The sequence below is a fragment of the Bos indicus genome, chromosome 7 (genome assembly GCF_029378745.1).
Source record: "Bos indicus isolate NIAB-ARS_2022 breed Sahiwal x Tharparkar chromosome 7, NIAB-ARS_B.indTharparkar_mat_pri_1.0, whole genome shotgun sequence".
NCBI lineage: Eukaryota > Metazoa > Chordata > Mammalia > Artiodactyla > Bovidae > Bos > Bos indicus.
In genome coordinates, this window is record NC_091766.1 from 43,416,103 (window position 1) to 43,431,540 (window position 15,438).

A 15,438-nucleotide genomic window follows, 5' to 3' on the forward strand; every position below is an offset into this window, starting at 1 on the left:
AGACCTGGTGAAGTCAGGGTTGGGGTGGGAATTAGGTGTGGATGCAGTCTGGAATTTGTAAAGAAACAAAGTTGGGAAGCTGGAAGAGAATACTGGGGTCGTGGAGAATACGGGGGTCCACATAAATGTAGTTTTCTCAGTGTTAGGGTTTGGGCGGGCTTGGGGGCTGACCACATGAAGTTGTGTATTCAGGAGAGTTGAGGTTCTAGGACTTCTGGGTTGTCCGTTAGGTTGGCAAGTTTATAAGGACTGATGCCAGGATTCAGATGAAGGTGGGGTGTCTGAGAACTGGATCCCGGCTGGTTCTGGGGACCTAAGTGAGGTTGGTTAGTCGGTAATTGCTGGAGCACCGCAAAACTAGGGGTTTCAGCCACCCCAAGAAGGTTCCCAGGAAATGCTCTGGCACCATCCGCCAGAGCCCCTTTGTTCTCCGCCACAGGCCAGGGGGCTGGCATGCGGAAGTAGGCCCGCTCCGCCCCGCCGCGAGCCTGCCCCGCCCCCCACTCACGGACTGGGGGGTGCGGACCCGGCGCGTCCCTGTGCACAGCGCCCACGCGCGGGAGGGGGCGGGACCGCCACAGGCCCGGCCCCCCAGCTCATGAATATGAGGCACAGCCACGGTCTCCAGGGCCTGGGATTGGCCGGTGCAGCGCGGGGAGGAGAGCTCAGGGGCGGGGCCTGGGAGCGAAGTATATAAGGCCAGGCGCACAGCGCCCCCCCTCCTCACTCGCGCGTTAGGAGGCTCTGGTCGTTTTGCTCTCCTGTCTTCCCGCCTGCGCCAGGGACCTGCCCAACTCAGTGGTGAGGGCCCTGGCGGCACCGGCTCCACGGGCCCGGGGCGGCGGGCGGCCTGCGGCTAGATGGACGAGGCGGGGCGGCGGCGGCACGCCCTTGGGCGGGGGCGGTGCCAGGGCGGGCACCCCGTGGTGGGTGGAGGCGGGTGGAGTCCGCCCCGCCAGCGGCGAGGGGCAGCGTAGACTGGGTAGAGTCGTGGCCGGACGGCATTCCCTGTGGGCCAGGCCTGCCGCGAGCGTGACATCTCCGTAAAATGGCGGCCGCGAGCGCGAGACAGCGCCTATCGAAATGGCGGGAGCGCCGATACCCGGATGGTGTGGCGCAGGACGCGCGCGGGGGCGCATGCGCATGTTGGGCGTGGCCGGGCCAGGGCTCCTCCCCGCCTCTCCTATTGGTGTTCTGCGAGGGCAACACAGCCCCGGTGCTAGCCACGGCTTAAGTTTGGGTCCTAGTTTCGCGGCTGCAGGTCGCCTTCTGGCCTGTTTCTGGCCCCTCAGCGGAAGCCTGTGTTCCATAAAGGGTCAATCTAAGCACCGCCCCACAATCCCGCCCTGCGTTGGCATCCCAGCGCAGAACCCCCCGCGCCCCCTGCCACTCCCTGCACAGTACCCTCCAGTGGACCGAGCACTTTGCCATGATGGTCTAGTTAGGACTTAATCCTCCGGTGTTTGCAAAGTGCGGAAGCCAGGCTGCACTCAGCCCGTGGCAATGGTGGTCGATGCCCTCTTTAAGGGTCCAGTGTTAAACCTCCTGTGAGGCTGTTAACTAGCCTGGAGTTTTGGGGCCCCATGGTCAAGTAGCACTGAGGAGCGAGGCAGAACCGTGGTGTGGACCCAGCTCTCGGAGCTCCGGGTTTTGACTGAGAGGGGTGGACTTGCCCCACGTACAGAGTAGAGGCAAGGGGCCCGAGTGATAAAGGAATTAAGGGCTTGTTTGAGATGAAGTACTGGGTGTGGGCTTGGGACGGTTAAAGGGCAGCAAAATAATTTCTCACGGTTTCCCCCATGAGCATATGTTACTTGTATAAAGTAAAATAGGGAGGGGTGAGTTTGGAAGCCCCTGCCCGACCTCAGAGTATTTCATTGGTGTTTGCCTCAGGCCACCATGGCATCAGATGAGGGCAAGCTTTTCGTCGGAGGGCTGAGTTTTGACACCAATGAGCAGTCACTGGAGCAGGTCTTCTCAAAGTATGGACAGATCTCTGAAGGTGAGACTGGTGCCAGAGGAGGTGGCTGAGCAGGGCTGCATACAGGGAGGGCGGGGTCCTGACCTCAGACCTCTCTACTGCACAGTGGTGGTCGTGAAAGACAGGGAGACCCAGCGATCCAGGGGCTTTGGGTTTGTCACCTTTGAAAACATCGACGATGCCAAGGACGCCATGATGGCTATGAATGGGAAGGTGAGGGGTGGCCACTTTGGGGTCCGGAGGGTCTGGGCTGCAGACCTAGGGCGGGAGGTACAGAGGCTTACCGTGTTCACTCTTGGTCTCCAGTCTGTGGATGGGCGGCAGATCCGGGTGGACCAGGCAGGCAAGTCATCTGATAACCGATCCCGTGGATACCGTGGTGGCTCTGCTGGAGGCCGGGGCTTCTTCCGTGGGGGCCGGGGCCGGGGCCGTGGTTTCTCCAGAGGTGAGTGCCACCTGTGGGGATGAGGTGGGGGGCATTGCTGCAGGAGCTCACACTTTTCCTTCTGTGCCCTCTGTAGGAGGTGGGGACCGTGGCTATGGGGGCAGCAGGTTCGAGTCCAGGAGCGGGGGCTATGGAGGCTCCAGAGACTACTACAGCAGGTGGGGGCAGCGGTCCTGCAGAGGGTGGGGGCTGGTGGAAACCCCCTGAGGTGCCCTTCATGCCCATCTATGTCCTTTGTGCAGCCGGAGTCAGGGTGGCGGGTACGACCGGAGCTCTGGCGGGTCCTACAGAGATAGCTACGACAGTTATGGTAAGTGGCGCTCCAAGGGCTGGTGGTGGGAGTTCAGTGCGCCTCAGTGCACTCTGCCAGCCTCGATCAGAGCTGGTTACTCTGCTGACCCTGTAAGGGACAAGATTGTCCTCTCATGTCTCGGTGCCAGCAGCCACTTCTGACCAAGGAGAAAAGGGAGATCCAGGGCTTCCGAGCAGAGTGGGCAGGCAGCGTCCGTGCGTGTGGGCCACGGCCACCCTCGGCTATGGGGGGGTTGGTTGCTCCTGAGGCTGCAGGGCTGGGCCCCGAGGGCCGGGCCAGGCGTGGACTGCTGCCTCTTGCCGTCTGCTTCTGCGCCTTTACACTGTGCCTGCTTCTTGTTCTCAGCTACACACAACGAGTAAAAATCCTTCCTGATCGAGATCGTCCTTCCAATGGCTGTGTGTTTAAGGACTTGGGGAGCGCCGCTGCATCGTTAGTGTGTAGTGACCACGCCTCCTTGTGCCCACTTCTGTAGTCTTGTTGGTTCTGATCTTGTCAAACACAGCCTGACTGCTTCTGACCCCCAAATGGCCTCACTGCTGCCCTTTGCTTTTTAAGGAAGTGCTTTCTGTTTTTAAGGGTTTTTAAATCGTTTGGAAACGCACTTCTGGTTTTACTTTTAACCTTTTTACCACTAGCCAAGAGATTTTTTAGAAAATAACTGGGGGTTATTTTGTTTTTGGTTGTGTTGCTATTTTCGTTTCTTTTCAGCGGGGTCAACCCCGTGAGGTTGCTCTTTTTTGAGGTTGAACGAACTCTGGATCCGCTCTCTTTGTCGGAAGCTGAGCAAGCTGTGGCTTTTTTCCAACTTGGTGTAACATTTCTGAGTGTAGCGTGGTCAGACTGTGCAGGAGGCAGTGGAGGTGCCCGGGCTGCCCGCCTGTCCTGGGCGACCCACAGTCCCCAAGAGGTTCTTGACAATGTGTGTTTATATTGTCCTTTTTTACTGGAAGTCATACACATATGCCATCACTGTTGTATTTGAAGTGGTTGAGGAATCCTTGTATGCCGTTTTCTTTGGCTTCACGAAGCTGATTAAAAGACTGTCTGAATGAACCTCGCTCTGAGCATCTCCCTTTGATCGCACCACACGCGTCCTGCTGCCAGCTTGAGGCAGGCAGAGTAGAGCAGAGCTGGCAGCTAGAGGACTAGGGCTGCCATCCTGCCTGCAGCTCCCAGGGCTAGAGGAGGAAGGTAGAGCCAGTGATGCTGGCTGGGCCCCTGTGACCACTGACTGCCCCCACCCAGTTAGGCGAGCAGGTGGGTGATGGGAGTGGGCTCTCGGACTGCAGGACAGCCCCGGGATTCTTCTGGCCGTGGCAGCTGGAGGGCTCGATGGGCGGGCAGCCTAGCAGGGACAGTGGACATGGGGGCGCCCAACGCTGACCCTGAGCCCCTTAATCTAGAATCAGGCCAGAGAGCGAGCGGATGCAGACAGTGTCCCTGGGTGACCACAGACTGACTGGCTCATTAGCTAGCTCTGCTGTTGCTTTACAAGTTCTGAGCATTCTCTGCTAGCCTATGGAAGCTGCAGCCCCTCGGAGGACAGAAGTGTTGTGCGCCCAACAGAACCCTCTGAGACGCAAGCCGCTCCCTGGGCTAGCTCATATGTGGAGATAGTCCTGTCACCGAGGTAACTCCTTTTGCTCGTCCGCATTCCTCTTCTCTCGGGCGCTCATATGGAAGCCATATTACCCGGGGAATGTTCCTTTGACTTTTTTGTTTTTCTATTTTTTTTCCTTTTTTTTTTTTTTTAAATAAAAACAAGGTGGAACCAAAGGCAGGCCCCGGCCATTTGCCCTTCCCCACCTGCAGCCAGGTGAGCAGCCTGGGCAGTTGAGTTTCACCAGTAGGTTCCACCCGCTAGTAGGATTGGAGACCACCAAACGCCCTGCCTTTTGGAATTTTTTGTTCATCAATTGACTGTCTTTTCCAGACCTCTTTAAGTCACACTCCTAACTAGTTCTCTATGGTGTCTGCTGCTGCCATGACATTTTTCCCAGAGCTTGTGCCGTTTTCTAAGCAGCTCCGTCCCAAATAGGTGGCTGGCTCTGCTTAAGAGTGGAAGGTAGCCTGGCCCACCTGAAAGGCTCAGGCCTGCCCATGGTGGGGCCTCAGGTTGGCCCCGATGACTAGCTTGAGACCCTCCCAGGAGCTGTGGATTGTTCTGGGGGGAGGCAGGGAGGGGAGCTCAGCTCTGCCAGGGGTAAGGGCTAACATTCGTTTGCTTTGGCAGGTTGAATGGAAGTCAGTGTGACCCGGAGGAAGTGTGGCCTGAGAACAGTGTTGACCTGGGGTCCCTGTCCCAGGAGGGACTCTACCCAGGATCGAGCCAGAGGCACGGATGCCTGCCCTCGCAGCCCGTCGCCTGTAAGTGCTTCCCGGGGCGGGAGGCATGTGGCCCTTTGGCCCAGGCCCTTGCAGTGGGTTCTCCCCTCCTGGCAGCGTGATCCACTGGGGACAGCATCTTCACTTCTTGCCGGAGTAGCCCTTGTGCTCCCCCCAATCCCTCCTGTCTTTCCAGCAGATGTTTTACTGGCAAGGTTGGGGCACGGGGTTCAAGGTGCTCCAGGAGGACAGGCCTGTGGTGCTGGCATGGCGGTGTGTCCTCACCGGCGATGTGACAAGAAAGCGTGGAAGTCACGTTTGAATAAAGGGATGGTGTGTCCACCCACAAATCTTGAGTCTTGTTTGGGGTGTGGTGTGGAGGGCGGACACTGATCCTGCAGGGGTGGTCCAGATGGAAGGGGCGGGGAGGAGAGTCCACTGGAGAAAACCCTTTTCGGCCTCTGTTCTGGGCATGAGCTGGAATCAAACCAGGAAGACCAGCTTGGCAGCTCATTGCCTTCTTGGGCAGTTCTCCTGGGACTGTTCTCTCAGGGTCTGAGAGGGTGTGGCAAGCCTGAGCAGAGGAGGAGGTAGTCCCTGGGGCCCCCCATCCCAGGGGGAAGGCACCTCTCCCAGAGCCCAGGCTGAGGTCTTGGCAGTGACCGTGGACATCTTCATCTTTGCAGCCCATGGGGCTGGCCTTGCTCCCAAGCTGCTTGCTTTCTGCCCCAGTCTTGGGGTACAGAACCTTAGGGTTGAGCCCTGGTTCCACTGCCTCGGGTTCTGGGCTGGTTATGTCAACTCTGAGCAGGGTGTGGCCCTGTGAGGTCCAGGTCACTGGCTTAACCCCCTCTTCTCCCACGGGATGTGTTTGGTCTCTTCTGGTCCCCCCGCCCCCAAAGGCAGGATGTGCAGGTTCGGGGCCTGGATGTCTCCTCCACGGGAGAATCAGGCCCAGTGTGCTACTGCGCAGGTGTCACCGTAGCCCAGGGTGAGTTGGGTGGGGACGCAAGTGTTCCCAGGGCCCAGGTGGGAGGGAGGCCCGCCGGGTTCGGTCGCACCTGCCTCCGCATCCAAGTCCCTGACATTGGTGGGTGTTCCCGATAACCCGTCCCCGGCGTGGTGGGCGGGGCGGCCGCGGTGCTCACGCTCCTGTCGGGGTACAGGACTGAGGCTCTGAGCTCTCGGGGGCAGGCTGAGCGAGGAGCCGGCGAGCTCGGGACGCGGGGAAACTTAGGGGCCCAGATGAAGTGAGGTGCACGGCCGGGGGCGTGGCTAGGCGTTTCCGGCTACGAGGCCAGCCCCTGAATCCCATTGGCTGACACTGCCCCGCGCCATTGAATGACAGTCCCTAAGAGGGGGCGGGGCGCAACTAGCGTTTCCGCCGGGCCATGGGGCCGCGCTTGCTACCGCCGCGGCTCTTGCTGCTGTCGGCGCTCTTGCTGCCGCCACTGCTGTACGGAGCCGAGGATACGCCCCCGTCACCACAGGCCACGTTGTCGCCGCCGCCGCCCGTCGTGACGAACGGGAGCCAGCCGGGTGCACCGCACAACAACACACACCTGTGGCCACTGGGCTCGCCGGGCTCGCCGCTGCTGCGCTCTCTCTACGTGGTCACGGGCCTCATCGTCCTGGCCGCGCTCTACTTCCTCATCCGGGCATTCAGGTGCGTCAGGCCCACGCCGCCGCCGCCCGGGCGCAGCCAATCCTCGCGCGCCTCGCGCCCCCACGTGCTTAGGCTCCTGAAGCCTAGTGCGCCAGCGTCACGTGGGTGGGTGCGGTAAGAAAATCACGTGATGCACTATTATTTTTCTGAGTTTGGGTGCTGCTGCTAGTTTTCTAGAGGGAGCCACGGAGGCGGGAGGTTGTGGGTTGTGTAGGGCACCGGGAGTCTCCGGAACACTATGCGGCTCCGCCAGCCTGGCGACGAGCGTTGCGGCCACCAATCCAATTTGCGTCTGCGAGCTGGGGCTGGCCGCAACGTTCGCTGTGGTTGACGTTCACAGCCCGGCCGGTGCCAGACCGGAGCCTGCCCCTGCTCTTTGCTGCTCCTGTTCAGTCCAGGGCTGGCCATGATTATCAGTGTCTAGGTTCTGCCCTTGCTCCCCCAAGAGTTGAGGACCTTTTTGCTTTTCCCGCCTACAATACGGGAGACCTGGTTTCGATCCCTGAGTTGGGAAGATCCCCTGGAGAAGGGAAAGGCAACCCACTCCAGTATTCTTGCCTGGAGAATCCCTTGGACAGAGGAGCCTGGCAGGCTACAGTCCATGGGGTCGCAAAGAGTCAGACACACTGAAGCGACTTCACTTTCTTTCACTTTGGTTTTCCCGAGGCATACCCCCTGCCTGGTGCAGGCCCTTTGCCCCCTCCTCCGGCCCCTGATCTCCGCATTTGGCTTCCTCTCTGGGGTTGATCGCCAGAGAGCCTGTGTCCCACAGAGTTGACCATGTTCAGGCGCTCTCAACGGGCATTTTCTGTCTTCCTCGAACACTGCTGTGGGTGCACAACGCTTGTCTCCATGTCAGTGCACGCTGTATCCATCGTAGAGGCCTCATAGAGACCTCGCGGTTTTCCTGGTGGTGGTCAGGAGCCAGAGCTTCTGTCTGAGACAGCTCTCCACTTGATGTTTCTGGCAAACCCTAATACTTTCTCTGAGACTCAGTCTTCTTATATGTATAGTGGGATAACAACATCCCCCCCACCCCGCCCCCACCAAGGGTCCTAGCTCCGGGGCCTGCCAAGGGAGATGTCCATCCACCTTTTGTTATTGACATAAGAGCAATTGATAATCGTTGTGACCATTGTGAGAAGAAATGCAATTAGGCCGGGAAAGTACACTGCAAGGCTTTGGGAATCATGGAGAGGAGGATTATGGGAAAAGGTGGGAAGCTGGACAGGGGGTCAGCAGCTTCACGGAGAGGTCGTGAGAGAGTCACTGAGTGAGCCTGGGCCTGCTTTCAGATTGAAAAAGCCACAGCGGAGGAGATACGGGCTCCTGGCCAACACCGAGGACCCCACCGAGATGACCTCGATGGACAGTGACGAGGAGACAGTCTTTGAGACAAGGAACCTGAGATGGTAGGGTAGCACTCTACACACTTTCAGGGGCTCCTTGGGTGGGTGGAGGGTGGGATCAGCAGGAAGAGAGTCAGGTGGACCACCTGTGCCTGTGCTCAGTGTAGTCAGCACCCAGCAGCAGGGGTGGGCCTGGAGTGAGCACTGCTTTGCCGTCACAGGCTGCGTGGCCTCATCTGAGGCCCCTGTCTCACCGTTTCAGTTTCCCATTTCTTTAACATGGGAACCAGCTGCATGGCTGGAGTAGGTGAGCACTTCCTCTGTGCCTGACACTGAAGGCCAAGATCAGTGTCAGAGATAGAGGATGCCTGCCAGGTGCTACCAAAGCTGGGGGATGGGTCTGAGACTGCCTCTCCACCGCCCAGCCCTAGGAAGAGTGTCCCAGGCACAGGGAGCAGCAGAGACAGAAAGGGGGCTGACAACTGAGGTGACCCAGGGGCTCTGGGCTCAGGGCCAGCGGCCGCCTGAGCGGGATTGATGGCCCCTTTAACCCCAGCATGTTGCGGGCTCAGTCCCCGAAGCTTGGAGACCGTAGGACAATTCTGACTTTCCGGCCCCCCTCCCACACATAGAGGGAGGCGTGGGTATGGTCGCGAATCCCTCTGGTGTCTGCATTTCCTGGCTAGGGCACCTACTCCCTTTCCTCCCAGGTCTGGAGTCGGCAAGGCCTGCAGGCTGGGGGCGGGGGCTGGGATGTTAGAGGGCTCAGCACTCAGCCTCAAACACAGCTGAATGGGGGCAGAGCGGGGTGGGCTTACCCACATTTCTCACCACCTTCTACCCCTCCTTTCCAGATGTTTGGTTCAGGAAGGCAGCATTTCCAGTGGCCCTGGGGGAAGGACGAAAGGCAGGGGCCCTCCCAGTGCTTGGAACACCCCGCCTGGACCAGAGAGCATGTGTGGGCCCTCCCGGCCCACTGGAAGCCAACTCAGCCCTCCCTGCAGACAGGGCTGCCCAGGTTACCGGGTGGAAGCCAGAGGGGCACTGGCAGCCCTATGCAGGACTCTGAGGCCCCTGGCCATGATGTGACTTATACCAGTCACCCTCCCTGGTGGGAATGCGGCAGCCCCAGGCTGAGGCCTGGAAGGTGGGCAGGCTGGGTGTCCTGTCTGGGGGCACCGTTCCTCTGGGGCGGGGACAATAAAGGCAGCAGTGCTTTTGTAGCCGGTACCCAATTCCACAGCGGGCCAGACCCAGTGCCCCTGGCTCACGGGTGGGGCAGGGGGCAGCAGATCTGGGTCCATGTCAGCCTGTTCTCCCACCTGTGACCATCTGGATCATCCCTAACTGTTTAGAGGGTCCCATGCAGAATCCCACAAAGGAGGGGGAAAGATGGAGGAGACCTGCCCCCACCTGCCTGGAAGAAGACCCTGCCACTAGTTATCTCTAGGCTTAGTAAAGGAGAACTCCTATTCGTCCACCAAACTGCTTAAGGACTCCCCTTCCAGGCCAGCTTCAGCCCAGGGCCCCTCAAGGGCAGTGTTCTCTGCTTCACCACACACTACTACTCCAGGGCCATTTCTCACAGAGCCCCAGGCTGCAGCATCCAGGTCTGGAGCCAGCCAAGGCTCCCCGTGCCTACTCTGCCTCTCTATTTTCAGCCTCCAGTGAAATCACTGGTGAACTTGATCCCCCATCCCAGGCAATCTGTGCTGGCACTCAGGCCTCTGTCCTGGCCTCCCGAGTCCCACGGAGACACTTGAATTCCACAGCGTGTGGCTCAGTGCCCATCCTGGCCACCTCAGTCCCATATTTGGATCTTGAACCCCTTTCAGGCATCTGAGTCCCATCAGGGCAACTGATCCCCATTCTGGGCACCTGAACCCCTTAGGGGTACCTCAGTCCCCATCCTGACCATCTGGGATTCATCCTGGCACCTGATCTCATGGGGGTGTTTCAGTCCCCATCTTGGCCATCTGAGGCCCATACTGGTCACCTGAGTCCCATTGGAGTACCTTGGTTCCCATCTTTTGTGATGGGCTTGATGAGTTCCTCTGTGGGCCTTGTTTCTAAGCAGAGTCTGGCTCTGGCCTATTCCCCCCTGGACCCTATAAATTTGGTTGTGGGAAGCAGGACCAGTGTGGCTGGCCTGTAGCTCTCTGCCCAGCCTGAAGTTACCCTCAGGCCTCTGGCTGAAAGCATGGAGGCCACGTTGTTAGAAGGAGCTGTCATCAGAGGGGGCTGCCACCAGGTGGCAGCCTTGTGCTGCACAGTCTACCCAGGTGTGGCCTGAGCCAAACTGTACAGGTGGGGAAATAGGTTCGGCTGGGGGCCCTGTTTCTCACACCTCAACTCCACCTTGTTGCCATGTCCACCGTGGGATGGTCTGAGCTTGCTGCCCATTCAAGCCTCGTCAGCCCCTCTGGCCAGTCTCCCTCAGACCTGCTGACCCTTCCTGCCCAGCCTGAGCCTGGGTTCCTGAAGAAACACCATCTCTGTCACAGTCAGCTGGTCCCCCCTCCCTCCGGCCGGGGTCCTTTGCCTTGACCCCCAGTTGACTTTCTTCTCTGTTGGCAATATCTCCCATCATGCCCCAAGGCTGTTCACAGTTCCTCTTCCCTTTCTGATGCGCTACTGCCACCTCCAGGAGGTCTTCCCTGACTGCCTACTACCATTCTTTGGGAGAGCCCTGTACAGAGTGGCCAGCAGGTCCCCAGTAGCCAGGGAAGGTTGAGGAACTGAGGCCACAGTCCCAGGGAGGTACTGAGATGACATCCCCGAACCCAACCCCCCTGCGCTCTCCCCATCTGTTCGCCCTGTGGGTCTTTCCACACATCTCTGCTTTTTTGTCTCTGTGTCTCTGTCTTTATTTGATTCTGAAGCCTTGCTCACCTCCCTATTGGTGTCTCTCACCATCTGCACTGCCTCTCCCTTGGCCCCCCTCCATTTCCGTCTGTCCCTCTCTGTCACTCGGGCTCTCTCTGTGCCTGACTCACTGGGACACACTTTTAACAGGCACGCAGATACCGTCCACGGCCCCCCCACCCTGTGATCTGCGCCCCTTTCCCACAGCTCTGAGCGATTTCTCCAGCTTCAAAAGGCACGTTAATTACTCTAATGAGGTCAGGAGAGACCCCACGCTCTGCCATCCGGAGCTGGGAACACACCGCGTGCCCCCCCAGCCCCGTGCCTCCTGCCCGTCCCCCTTGGGTGAGAAGGGGAGCCCCGCCCGCTACCTGGCCCCTGCGCCTGTTAGCGCAGTCAGCGCCCGCACCAGTCCCCCCCCCCCCCGCCCCCCGCATTAGTGTCGAGTAATTGGCAGCCCCCACCAAGGTTAATGCACTATTAGCAGGAAGTTCTCTGAGGCTAAAAGCCGGGAGAGGGGCCTGTCAGCGCGAGATGAAAGGCCCTGGGGCCCGGCAGGCTGGAGGGACGTGTATGCGTGCGTGTACGTGTGCATGCCGGATCGGGAGGCCTTCCAGCACCTTCCTCCACCTTGTGCACTCATGCATGGGCATAGGCATGACACACAGCCACGGGGACACGCGACATGGCAGCCACGCATGCGAGATGCACACAGAGGACACAAGCCCACACTCGAGCACGGGTGTCGCCCTCGAGGCCCCTCCCACCACGTCCGTCCCCTCCTCTCGCCACCAGGGGAGTGCCCACTGTCACGCCCACTGTCACTGTCCCTTGGCCTGCTGGGGCCACGTGGGAGTCTCTGGCTTTTGGGTGGCTCACTGTGCACAAGACACCCCGCCCCCAACTTCCTATCCCCATCTGGGGAATGGGGCCAGGTAGGGGCGGGGGAGACTGGACACCTTGGGCTCAGAAAGTGGGTAGCCAGTGGTCAAGGCCAGGCATCTTCCCTGGAGAGCGGGCGTCTTCCCTGGAGAGCGGGCTCCTCTGCCGGCTCTGACGTGGGTCTCCCTCCGACGTGGCCCCAGGACCCGACAGGGCCGCCACCTGCTCACCTGGGGTCAGCAGGCAAGGGAGTTGTGCCCTCTGGATGTTCTGGGACCTCTCCCCTGACCCCCGATTCTTCCGGTGGGACTCAGGGCCCCCTATCTCCTGCTCCCTGGGCTGTCCGAGCCACCACCTCCCTCCTCCTGGCAGCCCTTCATGTCCGGGTGCCCACTGAGGCGTGGCTCCGCCCACAGCCGTGTTGCCTGTGGAGCAGCTGTTTAGATGTAACTTCGCTGAAAGTAAGTGATGTCTGAAACTCTGCTCCTTATCCTGTTGTCACATGTTCTGTGCCCAGTACTCACATGGAGCTGCTGGTGGTGCCTGTGTCCTTGTGGGAAGTTCTTTTGGACAGCAATAGTCTAGTCCCCAGACTGGCAGGTGGCCCTGGGAGGAGGGGTCTGTGTCCTGGGCCCCGAGACTGGGACGGTGGACGGTGGGTAGGGAGGAGGTGGGGAGGGGGGAGGAGGAGGGAGGGACACTGCAGGGGAGGCGCCTGGTTGCGGGGGTTACAGGGATGTTAGATGTGGGCTGAGGTTTCGGGGCCTGATTGGACACTGGACACAACGGTGGGAATTTTAATTGATCAGCAAGAGAAAGGGACAGGTGTGTTTGTTTATTCTTAGTAACAGCCTGGGGAGCTCTCCTTGAGACCTCTCCCACATGCCAGCAGATGCCTGCTTCCCACTGCCCGTGGGGACACACACCACACCCCGCTCTGACCTGGGTCTGTGGAGCACCAGACCTACCAAGGCCCCCACCCTCCCAGCAACCCCTTCCTGCCTCCTGAAAAACTCTTGAGCCGAAGCAGGTGATGTATTTGATCTACTTTTTTCTGTAATGAGAAATTCCTCCACGCATATTTTTAGCTTTCTCCAAGGCACTGAGGCCTTTGAAGGTTGAGGGTGCCCTGGACACTGATCCCCAGCCCTGGCGATTCTGCCGATGGGCTGGAGTACCACAGGTCATGGGTGCTGGGTGGTGGGCACTGGACTTGGGATCAGTGGGCAGGTGATGGGGGCTGGGTGATGTGCTGGGGGAGGTGGGCAGTGGGTGAGCAGGGGTGGGTGCTGGGTCAGGCTAGTGGGTGCTGGGCTGGGAATAGTGGGTAGTGGGTGATTGGTCACAGTTGTTGGGCAGCAGGTGGTGGGTGGTGGACCAGAGCTGATGGGCACAGGCTAGGGGCAGGTCTGTGCCTGGCTCAGTTGAGACCCTCCCAGAGTCTGAGGCAGACCTTCAAGCCTGGGAGAGGAGACCACTGTGAACAGGGACAGACCCCCAGAAAAGACCCTGTCCTGGGTCTGAAGCTGAGGCTGACAGTCAGCTCTCAGTGACATCTGTCCCTGATTGAACCTTGAACTAAGACTGACCCCTGTCCCCAGAGTGAGTCTGACCTCTGACCCTTGACTCCATGACCCCTGACCTCAGCTTACCTCCTGATGGCTGGTCTGGAGGCCAGGATGGCCACGCACTCTGGAAGGGGACAGAGCCTCCTGGGCACCCACAGCGGTCCTCACCAGGCAGGGGTCCCCAAGGGCAGCTGGGCAGCTGTGCCTGCGGCCCTGTCCCCGCCTCGCCTGGGGCCAGGCCGTGGAGCTGCCCTGCCCTCCCCTCCCTGGGCCCCCTCCTCCAGGAGCGGCCAGCGGGCACAGGGAGGTTGAATGGGGGACGTGCGCTTTGTTCCTGTCCCCGCTCGGGCTCTGACCTTGAGAGAGAGACGAGAACAGAAGGAAAACGGAGCTTCTGCTCAAATCCTCTCAGCAGCGGCGGTAGCTCCCGCCTCGGTGGCCCCTGCATGCAAATGAGTCGACCCATCCCGGCCTTAGGCAGGGCATCCCCTTGCCCCTGTGCCCTTCCGACACCCCCACCCCTGCAGGTCCAAGTCCTGCTGGGTGTGACAGAGGAGACCACCCACCCTTGAGGTCTCATGACATGGGAGGGGGCTCTCGTCCCAGGGCAGTGAGAGCTTCCAGGCGGTCCCCTTTGGCAGCCAGCCCTGGCCACCTGGGCTCATGGCCCCTGTCCCTGGGCTTAGGCCCCACGCCTCCCTGAGTGGCCACCCCATCACTCCCCAGAGAGCCAGACCAGCCAGCCTGGGCCAAGCCTGGCCTATGTGGCTGGAGCCCCAGACTCAGGCTCCAGTGGTCCAGACGGACTGTTTGGAGGGCTTGCCAGGTGAGCCTGGGCCAATTCTGGTCCTCTTTCAACCTCTGGGCCTGCCCCGGCCATTGCCGGGGGCGGGAGGTGGGGGCATGTTCCTACCTTCCTGTGTGGAGCCCTCTAGGCCAGGCCTGGGAATTCAGACTCTGGCAGCTACAGTCAATGGACAAGATCCAGAAGCCAGAACACCCCAAACAGATGGGCAGAGTTCCCTGGAAGGCAGAGGACAGACAACCTTGCGGGTAGGGCTGGAGGTGAGGAGGGCTGAAACACAGGGAGGACAGGCCTTGAAGGAAGAACTGAAATTTAACAGGAGGAAAGGGGAAGGCCTCTCAGGGAGCGGCCTGAGCAAAGAGGGGTAAGTTCTGGAGGCGAATGCTCAGGGAACACCTGGCACATGCCCCCAGCACATCCGAAATGCATTTACCCTCCCCACCTGGCTGTGGTGAAGCTCTGTCCGCTCTAGTGAGTTTTATGCAAGGAGTTCTGATAATGCCTCACGCATGACCTTTCAGCTCTAGGCGCCCAGACTGCTCCAGGCCAGGCCTGGAAAAGAGAAACAAGTCCAGAGAGGTAGAACCTGGCCGGGCACTGCTGACACTTTCCAGCCAGCACTTGGTGACAGTGTACCTTCAGAAACTCAGAGTCTGGTGAGGGAGAATAAGAGCAGAAACGAAGAACAGGACCCAAGTTCCTGGCCCACAGTCAGCTTCCTCCCAACCAATTTGCTCCCCACACCCAGGAGTGGTCACTTTGAGTGCCCCAAATGGGTCAAGCACTCTAGCCCTCTGCTCCACCCTCTTGCCAGACACCCTTCCTGCCCTTTTCCCTGGTTAGACTCCCTGTCCTCCCACCTCCTGCTGGCCTGGACCCCAGTCTGGGCTCCTGGGTATACTGGGCACCTGCTATGCCTGGTACCTTTCGTGGCTGAGGTCAGGATTTCTGTTTTCTTTCCTAGACAGGAGACAGACTCAGTGAGAATTGACCACCCCGGTGAGGGGTGTGCGTGTCGGGGGTCCTGCAGGGAGGCAGCAGCGGCCGCTGACTTCCCATTTTGGGCAGTGAGACTGCAAAACCCTTCACCAGGCTGGACAGGGTGGCTTGGTGTTGGGGGAGCCTGGGTTAGAATTCTGAGGTCCGGGTTTGAGTGTGGGAGGGCACAGGGCGGTGAACCATTTCTGGGTCTTCTGTTCCTTTGGCCTGTTGACTCTGCAGACCAGATTGCTGGCT

General features: G+C 59.7%; 2 protein-coding genes across 9 annotated transcripts; both read left to right on the plus strand.

Annotated features, from left to right (window-relative positions):
* Positions 1-642: 642 nt before the first annotated feature.
* Positions 643-5,475, plus strand: CIRBP (cold inducible RNA binding protein). Of its 7 annotated transcripts, none has more exons than XM_019964863.2 (9): positions 643-801; positions 1,894-2,002; positions 2,088-2,194; positions 2,288-2,426; positions 2,503-2,584; positions 2,669-2,736; positions 4,258-4,372; positions 4,976-5,109; positions 5,264-5,475. In XM_019964863.2, the coding sequence occupies exons 2-9, from the start codon at positions 1,900-1,902 to the stop codon at positions 5,458-5,460; spliced, it is 945 nt and encodes a 314-aa protein (XP_019820422.2). In that variant the 5' UTR covers positions 643-801; positions 1,894-1,899; the 3' UTR covers positions 5,461-5,475. The 7 variants fall into 7 exon arrangements, 4 of the variants coding, with proteins under 4 accessions (XP_019820422.2, XP_019820423.2, XP_019820425.1 ...); XM_019964864.2 differs by having other exon boundaries at positions 5,267-5,475; XR_011567659.1 differs by lacking the exon at positions 4,258-4,372 and having other exon boundaries at positions 5,264-5,417.
* A 141-nt stretch (positions 5,476-5,616) lies between these two features.
* Positions 5,617-9,305, plus strand: FAM174C (family with sequence similarity 174 member C). 2 transcript variants are annotated; one of them, XM_070793500.1, is made up of 3 exons: positions 5,617-6,847; positions 8,029-8,145; positions 8,937-9,305. In XM_070793500.1, coding segments are annotated over exons 1-3 (507 nt in total). In that variant the 5' UTR covers positions 5,617-6,458; the 3' UTR covers positions 8,938-9,305. The 2 variants fall into 2 exon arrangements, with proteins under 2 accessions (XP_070649601.1, XP_019820429.1); XM_019964870.2 differs by having other exon boundaries at positions 6,406-6,733.
* The last annotated feature ends 6,133 nt before the right edge of the window (positions 9,306-15,438 follow it).

Bases quoted from the DNA above. Each gene is read 5' to 3' on its own strand.
- CIRBP (XM_019964863.2), top strand. From the start codon at position 1,900: ATGGCATCAGATGAGGGCAAGCTTTTCGTCGGAGGGCTGAGTTTTGAC. The intron at 2,003-2,087 runs GTGAGACTGGTG...TCTACTGCACAG, and splicing joins GTATGGACAGATCTCTGAAG to TGGTGGTCGTGAAAGACAGG. The intron at 2,585-2,668 runs GTGGGGGCAGCG...TCCTTTGTGCAG, and splicing joins TCCAGAGACTACTACAGCAG to CCGGAGTCAGGGTGGCGGGT.
- FAM174C (XM_070793500.1), top strand. From the start codon at position 6,459: ATGGGGCCGCGCTTGCTACCGCCGCGGCTCTTGCTGCTGTCGGCGCTC. The intron at 6,848-8,028 runs GTAAGAAAATCA...GCCTGCTTTCAG, and splicing joins GCGTCACGTGGGTGGGTGCG to ATTGAAAAAGCCACAGCGGA.